General features: G+C 37.4%; 1 protein-coding gene across 3 annotated transcripts in view; it reads right to left on the bottom strand.

Annotated features, from left to right (window-relative positions):
- The window catches only part of LOC106055693 (stimulated by retinoic acid gene 6 protein-like), a 30109-nt gene extending 2587 nt beyond the window's left edge, over positions 1–27522 (bottom strand). Inside the window, exons 1-15 of one of the 3 annotated variants that reach the window (XM_056013202.1) lie at positions 27443–27522; positions 26806–26939; positions 26448–26614; positions 25570–25775; positions 24586–24665; positions 19761–19822; positions 19240–19417; positions 18222–18297; positions 17571–17649; positions 13709–13757; positions 11062–11176; positions 4963–5064; positions 4011–4174; positions 2745–2912; positions 1761–1861 (exon numbers count right to left, since the gene is read on the bottom strand). In XM_056013202.1, coding sequence (XP_055869177.1) covers positions 1761–1861; positions 2745–2912; positions 4011–4174; positions 4963–5064; positions 11062–11176; positions 13709–13757; positions 17571–17649; positions 18222–18297; positions 19240–19417; positions 19761–19822; positions 24586–24665; positions 25570–25775; positions 26448–26614; positions 26806–26939; positions 27443–27513 — 1752 coding nt within the window. In that variant the 5' untranslated portion in view covers positions 27514–27522. The remainder of the gene's footprint in view (positions 1–1760; positions 1862–2744; positions 2913–4010; positions 4175–4962; positions 5065–11061; positions 11177–13708; positions 13758–17570; positions 17650–18221; positions 18298–19239; positions 19418–19760; positions 19823–24585; positions 24666–25569; positions 25776–26447; positions 26615–26805; positions 26940–27442) is intronic. The other 2 variants (XM_056013203.1, XM_056013204.1) reach the window with 2 other exon arrangements.
- Between the last annotated feature and the right edge of the window lie 207 nt (positions 27523–27729).

The raw sequence follows: 27729 nt of genomic DNA, 5'->3' as shown, positions 1-27729 counted from the left end.
CCGAAATTGAAAAACACTAAATGTGGCTCAACAAAGATGGCTAAGACAGATTTTAGGAGTCAGTTATAGAGATCGGGTCTAAATCAAGGAAATCATATGCCGAACTGGGAGTCGACCCCTTAGTAAGATTGTGAGAGAGCGTCGCATGAAGTTTGCGGAACATGTTCTCCGACAAAATGAATTACGCATAAGAAGATTTGCAATGATATCCTAGTACAACTTGATGCCACTCATTCATGGAGGTCCTCATGGTAGGTGGGAAGAGGCTTCAGACATTACCAGGGACAGATTTTTATGGAAACAGCTTGACGGCAAATGCTTCGAACGGCGCGGGAGGGTCTAAGGCAGTAAGAATAGCACATTAGGTTTTTGAAATAAAACTTTTTAATAGCAAAAAAATGCAGTGTAGATACCTCAGAATATACATTTTGTTGGCTTTCAATACCAGAAATAGTGCTTGGCGGCTACTAGCGCTCCCCCAAACCCCTTTGCTTGTAATGGCGGGGAATCTACAATTTTTCCACTAACTCCAGCAAGAACCTATTCTAGTGCACAATAAACGTCTTACGAAAGAATGAAGGGTCAGAATGTAATAAAGATTATGTACACACACACACGCATAAATACATATAAATTATATATATATATATATATATATATATATATATACCAATAGAGGTATAGATATGTATATAGATATATATATAGAGAGAGAGAGAGACTAAAAAGTGTAACTAGTGGATGGTCTAGATGGAAAACAAAATTACAGTAAAGATTTTCTGAATCTTTATTATTAATTATTTTCCAAGTTCCGACGGGATTATTTATTTTGCTCATTGGTTTTCGCTATCCTGTTATGATTGAACTTAAATAACTTTTATTTATGTAATTAAGAAATGTTATATTAGGTATATAATTATATTGGAATGCATGCTCTATTTATATAACACAAATTAAAGTTTATAAAACCAAAAATTAATTTTATTTAAAAGGGTGAAATCAACGTTGGTATTGTCAGTTAGGATAGCAAAAAACGTTAATTCTGTTTGGTGATCTAACAGAAGGCAGGAGAGCCGATGGTCGCCCACGTTTACGGTATACGGATGTATGCAAATGGGACATGAAGCTCTTCAAAATCGACACTAGCAGCTGAAACAGTGGCACCTGATAGATCCACAAGGAGAGCGAGCATAAAGGTAGGGTCCCAGATTGCAGATGCCATACACAACAATAGTAGAGAGAAGTGTGACATTGCAACGGCGCCTGGTGATTACAGAAGCCCAACCTGTGACAGCAGCTGTGTATCAAGGATTGGCCTCTTGAGTCACACAAGAATTTGCAAGCGGAAAAGATCGTCTCACGAGACGTAAAAAGCCAATGAGATTATGAGCTTAGTGACCATTTCATTTGATCTTCTTCGTTCTCATTTATATGTACGATGGATCAGACAAGTGGTCCTATATCTGAGATGAACTGTGCAGTGGTTTCCAAATTTGGTAGCTCTCCATGTATTTTTTTCTTGTGCTCTCCAGATGCAATTGTTCTATAATCTATATGGACGTCTACGTTAAAAATAATATATTCTCAAAGTTGAGACTCTTGTTCTAGTCCGAGATTTAAGTGAGAGATAGCTGCGAGTTTATTCTTAAACTTGTTTCACTTCGAACACCACCATAACCAGACGAGTGAAACACAAATTAAAGTTTATAATGTTCGAATTAAAGAGAAACAGAAAATGAATTACAAATAGTCAAACTTACTGATGGGTTCTGTAGGAGGGTATAGATAACAAGCCAGTTGAATTGGGCAGATCGGTTTCTCACAACTTTCTTCATTGGTATTACCACATGATTAATATCTTCTGAAAATACACCAAAAGATCGTGCATAAATACATGTCAGTTCAAACTCACAGGGATATAAGTCATCATCATCATGAAACTCAATAGGAGGGCTTAAGAGGCTCCAATCCTCTCTTGCAACAGCCCTGGACAGAAACCCTGCTGTCTTGCGTAGTGCATACAAGTCACCATACAGGTCGAGATTTTTGCACAGGGATATAAGAGTGACAGAGCATTACGTATGACCCACTTTATTCATTTTGGCAATAATATGTTAGAAGGATTATTGTTTCTCACGTGAATATCTTGAATAAAGAAATTAAATACGGCAAAAATAATAAAGGACACAAACTCATGGGCGGTCGCTACATGCCACATTGTGCCATAGTTCAACGTCTGTGATATATTACGGATAAATACTTTTTTTTTTTTTTGTAAATAACTTTACATCTGTGTGTATAAAATATGCTTGCTATTTTTTTTTGAATTTCACTATTTCAGAAAACCACAACAGATACATACAGATACAATATGTAACATTTAGAATTTTTGTTTTAACAATTTGACACATAACTATTATGGCATTATTGTGTAGGTGTGTTACAGAAAACCAATTGTCATTTTTTTTTACTTTGTCTTTTAGCAAAAATGATTGCTCTGCATTTTATGCATACATATATATGAGACAATTTATTTTCACATTTCAAATTGTGTTTGTTAATGAAAAATATTAGAGAATCAACAGAAGGATCCAGTGTAACTATTTGGAGCCACATGCAGAGAGGGATATGGAATGTTTTAATTGCGTATTAATATTTTGGGTCTCTCTTCCAGTTGTTTTGATGATCCTAGGAAAGTGAACTGCACCTCAAGGTTCTTACAAAAACAATAAAGATGTACATACCAGACACACCAGACTTGACTTCACTGCCACATTCAGTCTTTGACATTGTCATCGAACCAGGCGACTTCCTTTCTCGACTGAGTGTGTACAGCAGTTGTATAAACACGAGAACCACTGGATGTGTGTGCGCCATCTCCATGTGGATGTAGCCTGTATAGGCGCTGAAACCTGGGAGAGGATAAGGATAAAGATTTCAAGTGCACTTTAATATGTGGCAGAAGAATAAATTAAATAAACCAATAAGGTCAGTGGCAAGGCATTTGCCATTATTTGGAAGTCCGGGAGCTTGACCTCTTTAAGGGCCCCTGCATTTTTGGACATTCGACATCACGATATGAGATAATGGCATAATATTTATTATGTAGTGAAAAATAAAATTTAAACACTCATTTGGGGCCCCCCTCAAGTGCGGACCGTGGTGGATTTTCAAATTCTTCCCCCTCCCACCCCCCCCCCCACTATTGCTACCTACGCCATTGCATATGGTTTCAATTTATCTCGCTGCCTGAGGAATATACCCTTGGAAACACTAGCAGAAACCATTCAGTAACCATTCACTTTCATTGCATTTAACTAGAAACACAACTTGAGGTCAACACCACACAATTATTTCACACACATACACACACACTCATGGGGGGCGCGGTGACTGACTGGTAAAGGCTTGGTCAGAACCTGGGGTCCTGGGTTCGAATCTCGATGAATACTTGGATTTTGAATTTCGGGATTTTTAAGGCGTCCCTGAGTCCAACAAATTCTAATGGGTACTTGACTTGAGTTTGGGAAAGTTAAGACGGTTGGTCGTAGTGCCTTCCACATGACACCCTGCTTGTTAAGTGTTGACCAAAGAAACAGATGACCTTAACATCATCTGCTCTATGGATCGCAAGGTCTGAAAGGAAAACTTTTTTTACACGTACACACACGTGACACACACACAACAAACAAACTAAGCAGCCAATAGAGTTTGAGTTTCAGACTTTCTTATCAAACAATAAAGAAGAGAAATAGGAGGTCAGAACTCCACTTGTCCTGCATGTTAATTAGTTTGCACTTCGTCTGATATTTTGAAAACTTGTTTACTGTTTTTAATTGTCCATTATATAACAGTGATGGGCAAACTTTCCAAGAAGAATGCAGTAGTTTGACCATCACTGACCTATACACGAAAGACAAATGTATTTAAACATACACATATACTGCATACAAAATCTGCATAAATCCCTGGCCTCACAACTAGTGGAGCCAGGTATAGAAATGTTTTACCTGGATCAAAACCTTCAAATTTTCTTGGCATTGGGCTAGTGTCCAATCTAGCCAGGAATAGAATCCCAACAGCTATTGACTGGACAATCCTCAACAAGCAGGAAGCAATACCCAGAAAGATGTTATAGAAGAACATAAAGTAAGCGGTGATGAAATAGAAACGTCTGGAAAGAAAAAAAAAGAATATCTTTAAAATTAATGCTAAACAACAAAATAATGATAAAGAAATAAATATTAGAACCACAAGTCCTTTACACCAACAGAAAGAAAAAAATTTCTGCTTATGAATAACGCGTTCTCCTTATGTACGTTTAAGTGTCAAGTGACGGGCCGTTGGGGTTTACTTGACTTAATCATTTTGACTTCCAGTGGGGCATAGGGCCTCTACAGTGCCATCGGACTATGTTCTGGGCAATGCCCCTTAGCTGGGCTTATGTCCATCCTGCCTCTATGGTTTGGTCTCCCAGACTTTTTCTTCCCTTGTGGGTTCCATTCTAGATCGTTAATACATCGTCTTTCATCTTTTTCAGGAAACAGGGCAGGTCAGAGTAGAATTGTTTTTACAAGTTCTATTTCACGTTATACTTCCTAAACCTCCGCTGACACCGAACTGAATCATGTTGAAATGTTAGCACACTTTGTTGGGACGTGTGGTTGAGTGACATAATCGCTTGGCTTCGTGAGTTCGAATCCTCGTGATGACAAGAAATTTTCAATTCGAGATTTGACTAATACCTTATGATTACTGAGCACCTAAAGGTATCACGGAAACTCGACCAGATTAGATTGAGAATGTTTTAGGTGCACGAAAGACAACGGCTTTAATAATAATAATTGTAATAATAATAATAATAATAATAATAATTAACGACATGTGTTATTTTCAGTAATGAATCAGAGAACAATGTTTGTCTTGTATGTGCTTGTATAAAAAGATAAATTATAGATGTACCTGTTATCCAGACGTAAATGTTGACCATCGCCTTGAAGAAAGACAAATCTGGCCAAGACTTTCTGTACAATAATAAGTGCTATGGCTACGAGGATACCTGGCCTGAAATAAACCGCAAACAATAAAAAGAAAGAAAATTTGCAGTATTATTTATTCGCATCAATGCAATGTTGTTTAGATGCAGCATTTATGAAATGGCTGCTTCCTGCGATTTAGTTTTAGCTTCCTGGTCACAGGTCAGTTTCGTTGTCCAGAGTCTTAGGCTGTTATGTGAGTTCGTGGAACTTCGTTTATTCAAGTCTTTTCATCCAAGTCTTCTCACTCATCTTATATCTCACTCAAGTCTTCTCACTCATCTTATATCTCACTCAAATCTTCTCACTCATCTTATATCTCACTCAAGGATTTCACTCATCTTATATCTCAATCAAGTCTTCTCACTCATCTTATATCTCACTCAAGGATTTCACTCATCTTATATCTCACTCAAGTCTTCTCACTCATCTTATATCTCACTCAAGTCTTTTCACTCATCTTATATCTCACTCAAGTCTTCTCACTCATCTTATATCTCACTCAAGGATTTCACTCATCTTATATCTCACTCAAGTCTTCTCACTCATCTTATATCTCACTCAAGGATTTCACTCATCTTATATCTCACTCAAGTCTTCTCACTCATCTTATATCTCACTCAAGTCTTTTCACTCATCTTATATCTCACTCAAGTCTTCTCACTCATCTTATATCTCACTCAAGGATTTCACTCATCTTATATCTCACTCAAGTCTTTTCACTCATCTTATATCTCACTCAAGTCTTCTCACTCATCTTATATCTCACTCAAGGATTTCACTCATCTTATATCTAACTCAAGTCTTCTCACTCATCTTATATCTCACTCAAGTCTTCTCACTCATCTTATATCTCACTCAAGTCTTCTCACTCATCTTATATCTCACTCAAGGATTTCACTCATCTTATATCTCACTCAAGTCTTCTCACTCATCTTATATCTCACTCAAGGATTTCACTCATCTTATATCTCACTCAAGTCTTCTCACTCATCTTATATCTCACTCAAGTCTTTTCACTCATCTTATATCTCACTCAAGTCTTCTCACTCATCTTATATCTCACTCAAGGATTTCACTCATCTTATATCTCACTCAAGGATTTCACTCATCTTATATCTCACTCAAGTCTTTTCACTCATCTTATATCTCACTCAAGGATTTCACTCATCTTATATCTCACTCAAGTCTTCTCACTCATCTTATAACTCACTCAAGGATTTCACTCATCTTATATCTCACTCAAGTCTTTTCACTCATCTTATATCTCACTCAAGGATTTCACTCATCTTATATCTCACTCAAGGATTTCACTCATCTTATATCTCACTCAAGTCTTCTCACTCATCTTATATCTCACTCAAGGATTTCACTCATCTTATATCTCACTCAAGTCTTTTCACTCATCTTATATCTCACTCAAGGATTTCACTCATCTTATATCTCACTCAAGTCTTTTTACTCATCTTATATCTCACTCAAGGATTTCACTCATCTTATATCTCACTCAAGGATTTCACTCATCTTATATCTCACTCAAGTCTTTTTACTCATCTTATATCTCACTCAAGGATTTCACTCATCTTATATCTCACTCAAGGATTTCACTCATCTTATATCTCACTCAAGTCTTCTCACTCATCTTATATCTCACTCAAGTCTTCTCACTCATCTTATATCTAACTCAAGGATTTCACTCATCTTATATCTCACTCAAGGATTTCACTCATCTTATATCTCAATCAAGTCTTCTCACTCATCTTATATCTCACTCAAGGATTTCACTCATCTTATATCTCACTCAAGTCTTCTCACTCATCTTATATCTCACTCAAGTCTTTTCACTCATCTTATATCTCACTCAAGTCTTCTCACTCATCTTATATCTCACTCAAGGATTTCACTCATCTTATATCTCACTCAAGTCTTCTCACTCATCTTATATCTCACTCAAGGATTTCACTCATCTTATATCTCACTCAAGTCTTCTCACTCATCTTATATCTCACTCAAGTCTTTTCACTCATCTTATATCTCACTCAAGTCTTCTCACTCATCTTATATCTCACTCAAGGATTTCACTCATCTTATATCTCACTCAAGTCTTTTCACTCATCTTATATCTCACTCAAGTCTTCTCACTCATCTTATATCTCACTCAAGGATTTCACTCATCTTATATCTAACTCAAGTCTTCTCACTCATCTTATATCTCACTCAAGTCTTCTCACTCATCTTATATCTCACTCAAGTCTTCTCACTCATCTTATATCTCACTCAAGGATTTCACTCATCTTATATCTCACTCAAGTCTTCTCACTCATCTTATATCTCACTCAAGGATTTCACTCATCTTATATCTCACTCAAGTCTTCTCACTCATCTTATATCTCACTCAAGTCTTTTCACTCATCTTATATCTCACTCAAGTCTTCTCACTCATCTTATATCTCACTCAAGGATTTCACTCATCTTATATCTCACTCAAGGATTTCACTCATCTTATATCTCACTCAAGTCTTCTCACTCATCTTATATCTCACTCAAGGATTTCACTCATCTTATATCTCACTCAAGTCTTCTCACTCATCTTATAACTCACTCAAGGATTTCACTCATCTTATATCTCACTCAAGTCTTTTCACTCATCTTATATCTCACTCAAGGATTTCACTCATCTTATATCTCACTCAAGGATTTCACTCATCTTATATCTCACTCAAGTCTTCTCACTCATCTTATATCTCACTCAAGGATTTCACTCATCTTATATCTCACTCAAGTCTTTTCACTCATCTTATATCTCACTCAAGGATTTCACTCATCTTATATCTCACTCAAGTCTTTTTACTCATCTTATATCTCACTCAAGGATTTCACTCATCTTATATCTCACTCAAGGATTTCACTCATCTTATATCTCACTCAAGTCTTTTTACTCATCTTATATCTCACTCAAGGATTTCACTCATCTTATATCTCACTCAAGGATTTCACTCATCTTATATCTCACTCAAGTCTTCTCACTCATCTTATATCTCACTCAAGTCTTCTCACTCATCTTATATCTAACTCAAGGATTTCACTCATCTTATATCTCACTCAAGGATTTCACTCATCTTATATCTCACTCAAGGATTTCACTCATCTTATATCTCACTCAAGTCTTCTCACTCATCTTATATCTCACTCAAGTCTTCTCACTCATCTTATATCTAACTCAAGTCTTCTCACTCATCTTATATCTCACTCAAGTCTTCTCACTCATCTTATATCTCACTCAAGGATTTCACTCATCTTATATCTCACTCAAGTCTTCTCACTCATCTTATATCTCACTCAAGTCTTCTCACTCATCTTATATCTCACTCATGTCTTCTCACTCATCTTATATCTCACTCAAGGATTTCACTCATCTTATATCTCACTCAAGGATTTCACTCATCTTATATCTCAATTAAGTCTTCTCACTCATCTTATATCTCACTCAAGTCTTCTCACTCATCTTATATCTCACTCAAGTCTTCTCACTCATCTTATATCTCACTCAAGTCTTCTCACTCATCTTATATCTCACTCAAGGATTTCACTCATCTTATATCTCACTCAAGGATTTCACTCATCTTATATCTCAATTAAGTCTTCTCACTCATCTTATATCTCACTCAAGTCTTCTCACTCATCTTATATCTCACTCAAGTCTTCTCACTCATCTTATATCTCACTCAAGTCTTTTTACTCATCTTATATCTCACTCAAGGATTTCACTCATCTTATATCTCACTCAAGTCTTTTCACTCATCTTATATCTCACTCAAGTCTTCTCATCTTATATCTCACTCAAGTCTTCTCACTCATCTTATATCTCACTCAAGGATTTCACTCATCTTATATCTCAATTAAGTCTTCTCACTCATCTTATATCTCACTCAAGTCTTCTCACTCATCTTATATCTCACTCAAGTCTTCTCACTCATCTTATATCTCACTCAAGTCTTCTCACTCATCTTATATCTCACTCAAGTCTTCTCACTCATCTTATATCTCACTAAAGGATTTTACTCATCTTATATCTCAATTAAGTCTTCTCACTCATCTTATATCTCACTCAAGTCTTCTCACTCATCTTATATCTCACTCAAGTCTTCTCACTCATCTTATATCTCACTCAAGGATTTCACTCATCTTATATCTCACTCAAGGATTTCACTCATCTTATATCTCACTCAAGTCTTCTCACTCATCTTATATCTCACTCAAGGATTTCACTCATCTTATATCTCAATTAAGTCTTCTCACTCATCTTATATCTCACTCAAGTCTTCTCACTCATCTTATATCTCACTCAAGTCTTCTCACTCATCTTATATCTCACTCAAGGATTTCACTCATCTTATATCTCACTCAAGGATTTCACTCATCTTATATCTCACTCAAGTCTTCTCACTCATCTTATATCTCACTCAAGTCTTCTCATCTTATATCTCACTCAAGTCTTCTCACTCATCTTATATCTCACTCAAGGATTTCACTCATCTTATATCTCAATTAAGTCTTCTCACTCATCTTATATCTCACTCAAGTCTTCTCACTCATCTTATATCTCACTCAAGTCTTCTCACTCATCTTATATCTCACTCAAGTCTTCTCACTCATCTTATATCTCACTCAAGTCTTCTCACTCATCTTATATCTCACTCAAGGATTTCACTCATCTTATATCTCAATTAAGTCTTCTCACTCATCTTATATCTCACTCAAGTCTTCTCACTCATCTTATATCTCACTCAAGTCTTCTCACTCATCTTATATCTCACTCAAGGATTTCACTCATCTTATATCTCACTCAAGGATTTCACTCATCTTATATCTCACTCAAGTCTTCTCACTCATCTTATATCTCACTCAAGGATTTCACTCATCTATATCTCACTCAAGTCTTCTCACTCATCTTATATCTCACTCAAGGATTTCACTCATCTTATATCTCACTCAAGGATTTAACTCATCTTATATCTCACTCAAGTCTTCTCACTCATCTTATATCTCACTCAAGTCTTCTCACTCATCTTATATCTCACTCAAGTCTTCTCACTCATCTTTTATCTCACTCAAGTCTTCTCACTCATCTTATATCTCACTCAAGGATTTCACTCATCTTATATCTCACTCAAGGATTTCACTCATCTTAACTCTCACTCAAGTCTTTTCACTCATCTTATAACTCACTCAAGGATTTCACTCATCTTATATCTCACTCAAGGATTCTCACTCATCTTATATCTCACTCAATTCTTCTCACTCATCTTATATCTCACTCAAGGATTCTCACTCATCTTATATCTCACTCAATTCTTCTCACTCATCTTATATCTCACTCAAGTCTTCTCACTCATCTTATATCTCACTCAAGTCTTCTCACTCATCTTATATCTCACTCAAGTCTTCTCACTCATCTTATATCTCACTCAAGTCTTCTCACTCATCTTATATCTCACTCAAGTCTTCTCACTCATCTTATATCTCACTCAAGTCTTCTCACTCATGTTATATCTCACTCAAGTCTTCTCACTCATCTTATATCTCACTCAAGTCTTCTCACTCATCTTATATCTCACTCAAGGATTTCACTCATCTTATATCTCACTCAAGTCTTCTCACTCATCTTATATCTCACTCAAGGATTTCACTCATCTTATATCTCACTCAAGGATTTCACTCAAGTATTTTTACCAATGTATTCATTTTTTCATTCAAGTTTTTTCAATCGTTATTGCTATCTAGTCTTTACATCTGTCTTTTCACTCAAGACTTTAACTCAAATTATTTCCTCTTGATGACGAATGATAAGACTTAAGCTCATTTAAGACTTTGTAAAACCCCATCTTAAGCTACTATTGTACCATCAATCTGAACACAATCTGCGGAATTTTGTTTTGGTGTTGTTGTTTTTTTTTTGCCAGTAGAGCACAAATGTTTTTTTATTGAAAAGATCTATTGAATATCAAGCAATGTATTTATTTACCAGATTTGGAGCACTTTATTCAGCAACCAGTCAATGTTGTCGTAGATGATGAATAGAATAAATACACCCGTGACAAAACAAATGAAGAACAGTAATACTGTGATGATCATAAAACCTGGTAAGAAACAAAATAGTACGTAGGTGTAAATAGTAGATCTAGAAATGTAGATTTTATATCTATAAGAATTGACTACAGCCTTCAGCATAAACCCAGCAACCTGGGAGACAGAAGCACATAACGTCATGGCGTCGCGCTGTGAAAACTGGCGTACAAATTGCGAGGAAAAGAGAACAGCGATGCCAGAAGAAAGGCGCCAGAGAAGAAAAACAAGGCAAACGACACTAGCTCCAGCTGGAATAAAATGGCCACTACGTGCAGTCTAACTTTCCGGGCTGACAGAGGTCTCAGCAGCCACATGAGGAGGCACAAGACACCAGTGCAAAGCCCTCAGCCCCATGGATGACAAAAGTGGTCATCATCGAACCACGATGGACGAACTATATAGGGTCTGTTGGAAACGATGAAACAGCTGTCAAGGGCTTAAGACCATTAGAAAAGAAACAAAGAAAAACACTAAGCACCACAAAGTTTTGTTGTAGTTGTGTTGTGTTCTGTTATTGTGTTGTGTTCTGTTATTGTGTTCTGTTATTGTGTTGTGTTCTGTTATTGTGTTGTGTTCTGTTATTGTGTTCTGTTCTGTTATTGTGTTCTGTTCTGTTATTGTGTTCTGTTCTGTTATTGTGTTCTGTTCTGTTATTGTGTTCTGTTCTGTTATTGTGTTCTGTTCTGTTATTGTGTTCTGTTCTGTTATTGTGTTCTGTTCTGTTATTGTGTTCTGTTCTGTTATTGTGTTCTGTTCTGTTATTGTGTTCTGTTCTGTTATTGTGTTCTGTTCTGTTATTGTGTTCTGTTCTGTTATTGTGTTCTGTTCTGTTATTGTGTTATGTTCTGTTATTGTGTTCTGTTCTAATATTGTGTTCTGTTCTGTTATTGTGTTCTGTTCTGTTATTGTGTTCTGTTCTGTTATTGTGTTCTGTTCTGTTATTGTGTTCTGTTCTGTTATTGTGTTCTGTTCTGTTATTGTGTTCTGTTCTGTTATTGTGTTCTGTTCTGTTATTGTGTTCTGTTCTGTTATTGTGTTCTGTTCTGTTATTGTGTTCTGTTCTGTTATTGTGTTCTGTTCTGTTATTGTGTTCTGTTCTGTTATTGTGTTCTGTTCTGTTATTGTGTTCTGTTCTGTTATTGTGTTCTGTTCTGTTATTGTGTTCTGTTCTGTTATTGTGTTCTGTTCTGTTATTGTGTTCTGTTCTGTTATTGTGTTCTGTTCTGTTATTGTGTTCTGTTCTGTTATTGTGTTCTGTTCTGTTATTGTGTTCTGTTCTAATATTGTGTTCTGTTCTGTTATTGTGTTCTGTTCTGTTATTGTGTTATGTTCTGTTATTGTGTTCTGTTCTAATATTGTGTTCTGTTCTGTTATTGTGTTCTGTTCTGTTATTGTGTTCTGTTCTGTTATTGTGTTCTGTTCTGTTATTGTGTTCTGTTCTGTTATTGTGTTCTGTTCTGTTATTGTGTTCTGTTCTGTTATTGTGTTCTGTTCTGTTATTGTGTTCTGTTCTGTTATTGTGTTCTGTTCTGTTATTGTGTTCTGTTCTGTTATTGTGTTCTGTTCTGTTATTGTGTTCTGTTCTGTTATTGTGTTCTAATTGTTATTTATTTCACTAATTTGTTTTGATGAATGAAAACGTACAAGCACTTTTAATTAACTCTCTCACTGCTGTTAATTTTTAACTGTTGCGTTTACTACCTTCAAGAGACACTTGAATTGATTGAATCATACAATTTCAAATCCGACTATTTTGAAGTTGTGACAACAAAAGCCTAAAAACTTGTAATCATAGTCTCGCCAAAAGCCTGCGAAGTCTGGGAGTAAATGGGGCGACCTAACCGAGCCTCCATGAATGCTTCCAATGCCTGAACAATGTGCAGAACAGGCCATTGTCCGGTTAGTGGATTCATGACAAACTTCGTCTGATGGTGGACGGGTAGGATATTCATTTGGACTGTCCCAGGCTTGCTAAATCTCGTTGAACTATTTGAGGACATACGTGCAGGTCTCACAACTGTAAGTTGTTGTTCATAGCTTTTGCAAGAGGGGATATAAGCCTCTTAAACCCTCACGGGAGATGTGGCAATGATCTCATGAAGTGTCCTGCCCTTCAGCTATAAATAGTGAGCTTTTGTACTCTACGACTTTCTATTGAGATAAAACCTCTGAGACTTAAAACCTCTGAGACTTAAAACCTCTGAGACTTAAAACCTCTGAGACTTAAAACCTCTGAGACTTAAAACCTCTGAGACTTAAAACCTCTGAGACTTAAAACCTCTGAGACTTAAAACCTCTGAGACTTACGCTAGGGGTTCAAATACAAGCAGAAATAAAATATTACAATTTAAAAAAAAAATGATTACTTTGAAATGACAGTGTTTTTGGGTTTTCAGTGTCTTGTGAAAACGTTTGTACCAACCTTGGTTAACGAAAACATTACTTATAGATCTCATAGTCCTGCTGAGTTGCAGACTGGATTTACACCGAAAATATCTTAAACGATAACTGTATGGTAATGATTCTTTTATAGAATATCTTACCCCATATCAGATAAGCCACCTGAAACCCCGCATACTTGATACTGCCGACCTGTAACAAAAAAAGTTTTTAATATAATAGGATACTTTTAGAATAATGGGGTGATAAGTAAATAATATAAAGATTACGTTAACAATATATATGGTATGATACAATAAAAAAAGTTAATATAACAAAGGATTCAACTAGGCACGCACTCTTGCATGCAAGGCTGATACTTGAAAAGTCAAATATGTGTTGTCCACAAGAATATTAAAACATCTGTCACAAACCGCTGTGAGCGTGTAGCAGAACAACCGCAGTCCACTACCATGGCCTTAGTTATTGTGGAAAGTTTTAAGTTTGTTTAATGTTATTTATATTTTAGATCTAATGCAATTATTTATGTTTTTAATACATTTTAATTAGTTGAATTAGATTTATTTTATTATTGGAAGCGGAAATAAGAGTTTTTTTTTTGTGCTTTAATGTTTATTTTGTTGTCACGTGACCAGGGGACCTAGGCTACAACGAGGGCGGGGTGACCTGGGAAATTTGGGGAAAAAGGGGCAGTTGGCGCGGCACCTTGGAGATACAAAGCCTTGGCTCTGACCAGATCGCGGCCTACGTCATCACTAGTCAGAGGCCAAGGTTATGAGTCACCGATGATGTATGTGGACGTAACCACTGTGTTGCTGTGTAGTCCACATGGGGGGAGGGATTTTGCTCTGGAAACGAACGAACAGTAAGCGTGGGTTTTGTAGAGCGGACGGTCGCATTTCCCGCTTCTGCTTGTCTTCCTAATATTGTACGAGAGAACTATAGTGAAATCTAACGTTGATAGTCATTAGAGATCTGAGTTTAGTCGCCAGTTTGCTGATGTACCTGTATGTAAAAGTTTTATTTGGAAGATTCTATACTGGATTGTAAATAAAGTGATACGCCTACGTTTTTCTAACTATATTCAGGTGTTCAGTTTTATATCTTAATTATATAGATAAACACCAACATCGCGACAGGGCTAAAGCCACCAAAGTTCCAGCGTCAACAGTCGGGCCTCCAGAATCACCCTAGACCACGACCAGTTAAAACAGGCGCCAGCACACTGCTAGCGTCTTGTGACAACATCAAACAGCATCACTGAAGCAAAAAGATGAAGCTTTGCGAGAACATTAAGTGCAATGAACTGACTGAGACTGATTTCATACTCTCGCGATGAACAGCCTGGAGGGCGAGGGATAATTGACAAAGAACTGTTAGCAATTCAAATAACATTAAAAGTATGTCACGACCAAACTTTGCCTGATTGTGTGATCCTAATGGTCGAGTTAATGGTAATGGTCTTCTACCCTCAGGAATATGACAGGACAGGAGAAGAAGGGGGGATCACGCTTGACGCCTGTCCACTAAGAGAAATCTTGACTTTTTCGAAGAGAACAAAGTTTCAAGTTCCTGGCTTTGGTTCCAAGCTTTAGAGGACTTCTTGTCGACTACAAAACCTGCACAAATCCCCAGAAACCTCTTTCAATTCAAGGTAGTTACTTAGATGCTAATGTAGATTATGCATAATCATTCCATCACGTTTATAGGCAAAGGGAAACTATCGTGTTTTATTCGATCGGATTGGAAGGTACTGGAGGAGTTGCAAGTGTAAATATTTAATGTTTATTTAGATTTTAGATGTTAAAAAACAGTTGAAACAGATTGTTTTGTTTTTGTATGTTCAGGAAAGTTATGTTTTGTCAGTGATCAAAAGCTAGACTTAATGCTCTTACTACTGACGATTTTTCCAACACCATCATTTTCAAATAATGAAAAGATTCAATACTTGATAAGAAGTGTGTATATATATATATATATATATGTACATATATATGTATATATAAACCAATTGGTACCATAGATTTATTACACACTGCAGGCTTTCACATTCATACATTCAAATAACAATGATTCGATCCAGGTCACGTTAATGTATGAACTATCTGTTCTGTATAACAGCAAATACTTTTTTTTTGATAAGTTTTACTGCGCGGTGTCGACTTGTTTTAAAACCTAATGTCAGCTCATCCAATGATAGATAAATTTCAATTATATTTAGGTCACATGGATGGCTGCCTGGTCGTGCGGTTTGCGCGCTGGACTGTCGTGCAGATTTGTCGATGGTCCAGGGTTCAAACCCTGCCTGCTCCCATCCCCCGTCGTCCTGCGGGAGGTTTGGACTAGGAAGTAATTATCTTCAACTCTGAAGGAACATCCGAAACATGTAAAACATTTTTACAAACTTGGTCAAAACAAGCAAGTGACTCACAAGGCCCTACATTTTGATCTAAATTATTCTTATTTGTAAGTACTAAGTACATACTTAATTAGATCGTCAAATTTTTAAAAAGTCTCACCACCTTGTGTTTATTTTTTTAAATTTAAATCTTCTGCTTAATGGGAACTAATTTAAATACAACACATGTTTGTAAAATGTTTTACATGTTTCGGATGTTCCTTCAGAGTTGAAGATAATTACTTCCTAGTCCAAACCTCCCGCAGGACGACGGGGGATGGGAGCGGGCAGGGTTTGAACCCGGGACCATCGATAAATCTGAACGACAGTCCAGCGTGCAAACCGCACGACCAGGCAGCCAACACATGATAGAACATGGCTTGTGCCACGAGAAAAGATAGTCGGAATCACAAGGGGTTTTAAATCATAAGGGGTATCGGAATCACAAGGGGTTTTAAATCATAAGGGGTATCGGAATCACAAGGGGTTTTAAATCATAAGGGGTATCGGAATCACAAATGGTATCAGACGAAGAAAGAGAGGTTGAAGGGGAGGCATGGGGCATGTTTGTTCATAATGGAATACGTGATATAGATGCACCTATAAAGATCAAATGAGTTGCCCTTCGCTTAGAGGAAAGTAGCTGGCAGCAGATGGACTCTGGAAGAGACAGTTGGAGAGTTCTCACAAATTCCGCGGGACACACATTTGAGACCCAAAAGAAAGTCCTTAGTTAAGACAGGTGCCGAATCGGAAAGAGAACTTAAACAGATCGCAGGCGGACAATGGCTTTGTCTTCATAGGATGCGGAAAAATATGCAGGTCGCAACTGGGTAACTGGGCTTGAGTGGTTATATGAAAAACTGTACTTATCTTTAATCTTCGTAATCGAAGACATTACCATTATATATATATATATATATATATATATATATATATATATATATATAGAGAGAGAGAGAGAGAGAGAGAGAGAGAGAGAGAGAGAGAGAGAGAGAGAGAGAGAGAAAGAGAGAGAAAGAGACGCAAAGAGACAGAGACAAAGAGAGACAAGCAAATAGGCAGAGAGGAATTCTCTTACTTCGACTATGAAAAATGCTTTGACACAACCTATCACCTCACCATCTCTGCCTGTGGTCACGTCTGGGGCATAGGCCACCAACCAGCTTCCTAAATGATTCTTGGTTCTGGGCGAGTCCTCCAACTGTTCCAAATGGCGGCGCCCTGTACTACTGGGCCGTTCACTCGTCCTCTACACTCTAACTAATTCTATCACTAATACTTAATAATTTACTAAAAGCTCTTCGATAATAAAAATGTTTCATCTCTGAAAGGCAAATGTCGTCGTTTGTTTATATCCTATCCAGTTGCCAGTTTTTTATTTTACGTACCTCACTAACCCTCTCATTTTCTGTCTAATAATATCCCATTTTGGTTCTAGATTAATATCCAACATATCGATCTATCCTACTAATACTACTAATGTCCCCTGACAGAATAAGTCAGCTATTTACATCAGGACACGTTAAAACAAGTTACCAAAAGACAGTACATCTACATTACTAGGGTAGTAAGTCTAGGTACATAGTTACAACGAATCTACTTACACACAGATCTTTGGCTGAAAACGTGGACGCCATGGGTATGTAGGAGTAGTCTCCCCTGTACAGCATATACAGATTCTTTCTGAAATTATCAGCAATAGTGATCTGTTAGGTCGGAGAACGTCGCAACAGCTATTGCAAAGTGAATAGACTAATAAGAATGAAAGAACATGACTTTATACTGCCACGTGGGATGCGTGTCAGAGTTGCCAGAGAAGTGTAAACAGGAAGTTGTTTACATTCTAGTAGCTTCTTGTTTCTATTCAGAACATTAACTATTGGAAGGGGAGATAATAAGATATCAGACAATTTGAAAATCTAGAAAGGTACCCAAAAAATCTGTTCAGTCTATAAGTTTCAAGTTTAATGTTAAATCTTCTCATGTGAATTTTAATATTTTAATTATAAAGTGTGTAATTGATTAATATGTAGTGTACGATTAATCTTTTCATGCTTTCTACTTGAGTAAATTATTTTAATTCCTAAATACGAATTCTGTTATTTCACAAACTATATAATTATGCCGGGCTTACAACTCCATATAGGGTCATTAGATTCTTCTTCAAATATTGATATGCATACATTAACCAATGAAAAGATTGAACACGCAACATCATATATATATATATATATATATGTGTGTCCATTTGTTACCTAAACGATGTGCTCATGTGTAGAATATTCACAAGTGTCATAGTGCAGGAAAGGGCAAGGGCAACAATTAGGGAGTCTGAAAAAAAAATTCATTGGGCAGTTTTTAAAAAGATATTTAGACCACACACGCGCGCACACGCCCACGCACACACAAAACGACGGAGAGTGTCACTATGAGGATATTTGAACGTTTTCTACAAAGTCCTTATGTGATACTCTGTGAGATGGAACAAACTCTTTTGTTTGTCAACAGGAGCCAGGCAGGCAAGAGCAGAGAATCGTGGAGGCTGAAGGGGAAACAAACCAGTAGAGATACATGGTGACAACTCCGTCGAGATGAACAGGGCGTCCTGACCCAGTTCAGAGTCGGATACTGTCCAATAGGCGCATACATCTGGGAGAACAGCGACGCGTCCACTGAGGAGAGGGCCGAGATAAAGTAGACCACACTCTCGCAGGATATCGTGTCTTGCACGATAAGGTGAGAGAGAGAGAGAGAGAGAAACCTGGTACATGTTCAGGCTTTCTCTAGTAAAGGAACAGTAGACACCTAAGTCACACTGCCCGATACGTTTCATGGGAATTAAGGTCTAGTCTCAGCAGGTCGTCTCGCCACAAATGAGATTTCAGAGAAGTACTCTTCTGTCCCAAATCTTCTGCATGTCATACGGCGTACCAACGTTCACTTATTGTGCAAATTGTATTGTGTACAAAATAGTTACATATACACACAATATACTTACATATATATAAATACAATATACTTAACTTAATATTCTTATGTCATAAACCTATGTAAGATGTATGACCTGTGTCAGTGATACACTAATAATATAAGATGTATCACCTGTGTCAGTGATACACTAATAATATATGATGCATGACTTATGACAGCAATACACTAATAATATAAGATGTGATGTATGACCTGCAACAGTGACACACTAATAATGCAAGATGCCTGACCTGTGACAGTGATACACTTAATGTAAAACAGCAAATATTTGAAGCTACTTACAGTAGACTAGGTTAATGACGTCATGGAGCACAAGCGTGACGTAGATAAGAATCTCAATCACAGCATACAATGCGGGCTCGTTTGTCCAATTGTTAATTAATTCATAATGGATGTGTGCCAGTTGCACCTGGGACCCTTTCATAAAAGCCAATGCCACAAATAGAAACTCGACTGTCAGCTGTCAGTTGTGGGGGTTCGAAAAGCAAAGGAAATACATTGTGTTGCGTTAGCTAGTTGGACGAATGGTTTATATGTTCACATGAGATATACACAAATACTTTTTTTCTTTAAAACAATATAATCGAAGTTATAGAAGCGATTCTTTTAAAAAATTTGAATATTAGATTAATAAATATATGGAACATTTTTACCCCCCCCCCCCCAACCACGAGGAAAGAATCCCGGTTTAACGAATCTTGGTCATCTCTTTTAAGTGTATTTATATAAACTTTTGTCGTATATATAGCCTTTAAATCTTGAATCTTAGTATATGTATCTATTGTATCTAAACAAATACTTACAATGTAAACTACACAACCTCCAACAAACAGAACAGAGACAAACCTTGTGGGAAATCGAAATCCTACATTAGAATAGATCAATAGTACAATGTTTTTATATTTCAATTCAAGTCTCAATTAAATGAATTTCAAAGGAGTCAGACATTGATCGGTGCCCAAGAACTTTTGTGTGTCTAAAAATGTTGGAAAGCCATCAAAATAATTTTGAAATAACAAACCTTTGACCTCTCAGCAGCAGGTATTAGCTGTCCACTAGTTACTTGCTGGACATTTGCTGTCCACTAAGTACTAACATTCTATAGTGTAATTTATGGGTTTGCGCGAACCAATTGACCATCCATCCCTCCATCTCAGTGGCGCTACAGCCCATGGAGGGCTCAACACATCTCTCCATTCTCTCATGGGCCTCTCGTCTCCACGCACAAACCCCAAGCTGTTGTAGATCTCCCTCCACATCATCAATCCATCGCATTCGGGGTCTGCCTTTGGGTCGTCTGCCTTTTGGTTTTTGCCTGTATATGATTTTCGCTCCTCTGTTAACTGACATTCTTTCAAGGTGACCTGCCCAATGTAATCTGTTTTTTTATTTCTGTTAATATTGGTGGGTCTTCATACTATTGATATATCTCATGGTTAGTGCGTGTCCTCCACCCTGGTGGGTCTTCATACAATTGATATATCTCATGGTTAGTGCGTGTCCTCCACCCTGGTGGGTCTTCATACAGTTGATATATCTCATGGTTAGTGCGTGTCCTCCACCCTGTTTCATCCATAGATTATACTAAGAGTTTTTGGCACCCAAGTATTTAGTACATTTTCGGTTGTCTTTATTAGTGTCCTATTGACCCTATTGACAGTTACAAATGATTGTCATGATGTTCACATTGTTTTTACATCCATGAAGTGAACATGTGATATTTCTTCGGTGTTGAAATTAGTTTTTGCTACAAACGAGAAAGTTTAGAAAATTTGATTTTGCAGTTTTGAAACTTGCACAAAAATTATTGTATATTTATAAAGAAAACAAAAACAAGCATAATATCAACCCCTCTGTGACCTAGTATTATCAACCACTCTGTGACCTTGTATTAGGATAGGTCATAAGACCAGTGACCTGTACTGTACTGGCAAGTTAGTCCAGTGGTACTTTGTGGTCCCAATTTTATTATCTAGGCTAATAACTATAGCCTCTAGATGTACAAAACTACTGAGACAGACAAGTAATAATTCTGAGATTTCAGTTGCAAACAAAAAAAAAAGGAGTTAATTTACAAACAAAAGAAAAAGATCATGGAAAATATAAATGGCAATAAAGGCTCACAAAAGAAAATGACATAATGAAAACAAAGCAAAGTAGCAAGACAGTTTCCGGTCAATATACTTAAAGAACAACCATCATAGAGGCACATTAGTGTCTTAGGCCGAAAAACCAAAACAATGGTTTACAATAATATCATACATGCATAAACAATGAAATGACGTCATTCATGAGACACACTACTGTCTCGTATCAAAACAAAAGATGTCTTTAAAAAAAAAAAAACACAGGAGAGGATAAGAGACTAAGTAGACCTATATCATTTACATAAACCAACGTATTACTAACAAATAAATAAAGTCTACTTAGCTCATTATCGAAATACTCTTTCCACAACAGTGGCACACTCCTCTTGAGTAACACAGCAATAGTACAACAACACAAGTATTAGTTAAACATTATAGAGATTTAGTTCAAACTACACTGGTCAGTTGAAAGACTCAAGAGAGAGTGGCGATTGTAAACAGTAAACAGGGACTTAAATCAAGTAATAAAGGGGACTAACTCTAATAAAAAAATAAAGGTAGCCACCCTAATTGTCCCTCTTGTCTTACGTTTGTACACCGGATACACTGAAATCTTCCTCTTTATTTTCTTTCTTTTCTCCATGCATGACAATCCCAAATATCTTGGATTTGACCGTGAAGTACCATCATGAAATTGCGAATCATAGAATTGTAAAATTAGAGAGGAGAATCTTAGCCATGAAATGGACCTCATTCACCAATCGTAAATAAACACATTTAGCCACGTCATACTATTGATAAAACAATGAAAAATACGTATCACGTGACAACCTTTATGGATTACATCATTTGTATAGAAGATATAGAGAATCACCAAGTTTAGACTGTACGACCCTAGTACGAGATCCACAAGGCTCGCTAAGACTACGACCATATTACAAGGCTCGCCGCCAAGTCTGCACGACCATATTACAAGGCTCACCAAGTCTGTACGACCATATTACAAGGCTCACCAAGTCTGTACGACCATATTACAAGGCTCACTAAGTCTGTACGACCATATTACAAGGCTCACTAAGTCTGTACGACCATATTACAAGGCTCACCAAGTCTGTACGACCATATTACAAGGCTCACTAAGTCTGTACGACCATATTACAAGGCTCACTAAGTCTGTACGACCATATTACAAGGCTCACCAAGTCTGTACGACCATATTACAAGGCTCACTAAGTCTGTACGACCATATTACAAGGCTCACTAAGTCTGTACGACCATATTACAAGGCTCACCAAGTCTGTACGACCATATTACAAGGCTCGCTAAGACTGTACGACCATATTACAAGGCTCACTAAGTCTGCACGACCATATTACAAGGCTCACTAAGTCTGTACGACCATATTACAAGGCTCACTAAGTCTGTACGACCATATTACAAAGCTCGCTATGTCTGTACGACCATATTACAAGGCTCACTAAGACTGTACGACCATATTACAAGGCTCACTAAGACTACGACCATATTACAAGGCTCACCAAGTCTGTACGACCATATTACAAGGCTCGCTAAGACTGTACGACCATATTACAAGGCTCACTAAGACTACGACCATATTACAAGGCTCGCCATGTCTGTACGACCATATTACAAGGCTCGCTAAGACTACGACCATATTACAAGGCTCGCTATGTCTGTACGACCATATTACAAGGCTCGCTATGTCTGCACGACCATATTACAAGGCTCACTATGTCTGTACGACCATATTACAAGGCTCACTAAGTCTGCACAACCATATTACAAGGCTCACTAAGTCTGCACGACCATATTACAAGGCTCACTAAGTCTGCACGACCATATTACAAGGCTCACTAAGACTGTACGACCATATTACAAGGCTCACTAAGACTACGACCATATTACAAGGCTCACTAAGTCTGTACGACCATATTACAAGGCTCACCAAGTCTGTACGACCATATTACAAGGCTCGCCAAGTCTGTACGACCATATTACAAGGCTCACTAAGTCTGTACGACCATATTACAAGGCTCACTAAGTCTGTACGACCATATTACAAGGCTCACTAAGTCTGCACGACCATATTACAAGGCTCACTATGTCTGTACGACCATATTACAAGGCTCACTAAGTCTGTACGACCATATTACAAGGCTCACCAAGTCTGTACGACCATATTACAAGGCTCACTAAGTCTGTACGACCATATTACAAGGCTCACTAAGTCTGTACGACCATATTACAAGGCTCACTAAGACTGTACGACCATATTACAAGGCTCACTAAGTCTGCACGACCATATTACAAGGCTCACTAAGTCTGTACGACCATATTACAAGGCTCACTAAGTCTGTACGACCATATTACAAGGCTCGCTATGTCTGTACGACCATATTACAAGGCTCACTAAGACTGTACGACCATATTACAAGGCTCACTAAGACTACGACCATATTACAAGGCTCACCAAGTCTGTACGACCATATTACAAGGCTCGCTAAGACTGTACGACCATATTACAAGGCTCACTAAGACTACGACCATATTACAAGGCTCGCTATGTCTGTACGACCATATTACAAGGCTCGCTAAGACTACGACCATATTACAAGGCTCGCTATGTCTGTACGACCATATTACAAGGCTCGCTATGTCTGCACGACCATATTACAAGGCTCACTATGTCTGTACGACCATATTACAAGGCTCACTAAGTCTGCACAACCATATTACAAGGCTCACTAAGTCTGCACGACCATATTACAAGGCTCACTAAGTCTGCACGACCATATTACAAGGCTCACTAAGTCTGCACGACCATATTACAAGGCTCACTAAGACTGTACGACCATATTACAAGGCTCACTAAGACTACGACCATATTACAAGGCTCACTAAGTCTGTACGACCATATTACAAGGCTCGCTATGTCTGTACGACCATATTACAAGGCTCACTAAGTCTGTACGACCATATTACAAGGCTCGCTATGTCTGTACGACCATATTACAAGGCTCACTAAGTCTGCACGACCATATTACAAGGCTCACTATGTCTGTACGACCATATTACAAGGCTCGCTATGTCTGCACGACCATATTACAAGGCTCGCTAAGTCTGTACGACCATATTACAAGGCTCGCCAAGTCTGTACGACCATATTACAAGGCTCACCAAGTCTGTACGACCATATTACAAGGCTCACTAAGTCTGTACGACCATATTACAAGGCTCGCTACTGGCAATCAAATCAAACATTTAGGGAGACAGAAGAAGCGATTGGAAGACAACGTCCAAGAATTGACAAGCCTAAAAGAGGAATGGAGAGACCCATTCAAAAAATTACCTCACGGGCAACGATTTTGAGGGCTTGTGAAAGTGAATCATTTAAATTTAATCTGTATAGCAGACGTAATTCTACTGCTCCTCAACATAATATTAACGAATGTTTGAAATAACCTCAACCCCACTTAATGTCCATTAACAAAGTGTTACAATGTAGAATATAACTACTAACCTTTTTGTCTGTGGTAGAATAGTCGCCAGAATTGCTCGAAGAAACAAGCATTTATTTTGCTGACAATGCTGACAGGCTCTCTGTCAATAGAACGGAATTTTTTTTAAAGTTATTGAGTTTACACAAATAATACTTGGCCAATACATAGCTTATATATTTCTTTGCTTTAAAATTAAGCTTAAATTATAAATATAGATTAAAGAATAAAAGCCGCAAGTAGAAAAAGAAAGTGATCCACATAGGCCACAGTACGTACAATAGGCTGAAGTTTCAACTGTGATAAAAATAATTAGGCTTGTCTTCGAGTCCGAAGATTAGTGAGGAGAGCAGTATTTCCCGTGGCTGCGCAGCCCCAGCTGTGACCTACATATTTTGCCACATCCAGGAAAAGCATAACCATTGTCCGCAAGTCGTCGATTTGGATTTTCTATTCGCGTTTGTCCTTGGCAGAGGATTTATCCTGAGTGACCTCCAGCTGTCTCGTTCTGTGGCCGCATGCAACCAGGTGCTCTCTTCTATGTCACCAAGGAAAGTTGACACCTAAGCTGGTCTTTGAAGCGTTTCAACTGTAGCCAAAATTAAACTATACATTATTTATTTTTTCCGCCATGTAATTAAAGGATGATCAGTATCATTAATTGATTCATCTCGAGCTCAACTCCTGATAAGACTTGGATAACGAACCTTAATATTCATGAGACGTCCCTAGTCCCTGTTTACCTAACTCTAAAGGATATCTGACGTTGGGTTGGAAAAGAAAATGCGGTCGATTGTGTGCTGGCCACATAACACCCTCGTCAACTACCAACCATAAGAACAGATAAGCTTGACATCATTTGACTCATGAGTCTGAAAGGGGACTTTTTTTTTACTTTATTTATTCAATATTTAGATGACACATGTCACGTAGTATTGTCTTTTCGCCTTCGTTACAGTTATTGACATTTACAGTTTGTGTGTGTGTTTTCTTACAAGGTCACTCACGCTTTTCGTTCCGTTTTCCTCAGCAGGTTTCGGACATGTCGACCTTGGTAAGAGTCACGGACTTGCTCCAGCGTTCTCTCCAAACTGTTTCCGGTGTTGACATTAACAAAGTAATTCCCTTTCTTGAATGCCCAGACAAACTTGACTGGCAAAGAGATACAGAGGAAGGCCCTGCAGAGCACACTGGGAAGAAATCTCATTATCTCCTGGAATAGGAAGCAAAGACTTTATTCCTGAAAGAGTATTACCTGCAGAGACTTTGACATACCCAAAAAAATGTAGTGGTAAAATTATTTTCTTTCTAAAACAAAGCTTACATGAAGTTTAATTGCATCAGTTAGTTTGGATCCGTCATGTAATAAAATTTGTAATAGATCTAGACTAACAATAATAAATCTGTGCGATTAGAAATATTTTTAACAATTGTTTTTGATCAGCTATATTTCACGCTTTTAGCTTTCTCACTGCGCTATGATCCTATCACTTGTCTGGACCAGCTGGGAAAGTGGGTGGGGGTGAAAGAAGGGAGGTAACTGTGACTATTACCGTGATCGCTCTTTAAATGCGTTTAAAAAATAATTAGATCAACTCAATTGGGACTCAAGTGCTCAAATCTCCTCAAGCCAGCGAAACGTTTATAGAAAAAGAAGGTCTCATAGCTCTCCATTGTTAGTTTCAAACTTTTAAGCGACGACCTAATTCTCTACGGTAAGTATACAGTGGACTAACTACAAGACGAAATTATACACAATTTTAACTTAACCCGAGATTAGGTGTGGGAGAAATAAAGTGTACAAACGTTTTACCAGACAAACACGAGTGGATCTAATCTTTGTAATAGCAAAGAGTTAGCTGTGTCTTCATTGTATTAGACTAACCTGTGTTTCGCTGGCGCAATAGATGAGACTCATAACATCAATGATGAAGAAAACCCAGATGTAAAGCGATCCAAGGGCGTATCCGAAAGCTGTTCTCAGGGCCAGGCAGGCGAAGATGGGGAAAAACACCATCCCGTAAATCAGCATGGACAATAAAGCGATCAATGCTGTCGAGATAGAATTATAAAAGACATTAAAGCAATCAGAGCCGTCTAAATGGATTTTCATTTCTTTCATAATTAATGTGATTAATCTGCTAATGCCAAATAGGCATTCATATAACATATGTGATGTAGATACTTATACATAGATAAGTGGGGGAACTGTTACATGAAATACAATACAATTAAATGCTTACATGTTAATGAAATTGGTCCTTCGTAGTTGATCGCTAATTGTCTTTGAAGTGTGATTTGATAAACCAAAAACGCCGTGGCCCCGAAAGCTGCACAGTAAGACAACCTGGACAGTCTTGTCAAAGTATCCATAGGACTTGAGAGGGAAAGAAGATATTTCCTTTTTATTTAAAATTAATTCAACTAGCAATAACAAAACAAATGTCAACACATCCGCGGACATAGAAGGACGATTTTAACCTCCGCTGTCTTGCGGCTTTGGCCAAACAAGTGAAAGGTTTTTGGAGCCAATCATGAGTAAATGTCAGCAGTCTATGATCCTTATCTATGAATCTGAATGGGATAAGTGCACTGATGGTAGTCAGAATTGTTTAAAATACTTTATGGAAGAAAATGTCAAACAAAATAGTAATTTTCATATTTCGTTCAAATCAATTTTGGATGAACTTTTTGGCTGGACAAGTTTGTGTTAATCTGCAAGAATTCGGTGATTCGTTGTAATTGTTTTAAAGGTGGTGTATACCAGGTAGGATAAATTAGGACAACAACCAGATAATTTTATCAATCTTAAGTGCAATGTTTCCTTACCAATTTTTAGCTAAAACTAAATTATTTATTTGTGTCAACAGTAGAACTTACTAAATTAATGCAGGGCGGCCTTTGAAGAAACTGGTCCATGTTTGCGTTCGTTGTTTTGTGAGGGCCATCATCAGGGTTAGGCAGAACTAAATAAAAAAAAGTATCATTTATTACAACTATTGGCACAATTCATGTTAGAACTCTATCAATATAATTCCATATGATAGGACTACTTCATACAAGATCATGTTTATAGTTCGAATCTAAATAGCTGTTCAGACTAGCTCTAAATGCAAAGGACAACATGATATAAATACATTTAGGTTTTTTATTTTTGAAGTAGACCA

The sequence above is a fragment of the Biomphalaria glabrata genome, chromosome 15 (assembly GCF_947242115.1).
Source record: "Biomphalaria glabrata chromosome 15, xgBioGlab47.1, whole genome shotgun sequence".
NCBI classification, from domain to species: Eukaryota; Metazoa; Mollusca; class Gastropoda; family Planorbidae; genus Biomphalaria; species Biomphalaria glabrata.
Note: the sequence above shows the minus strand (reverse complement) of the source record. Positions and strands in the feature narration are given on the sequence as shown.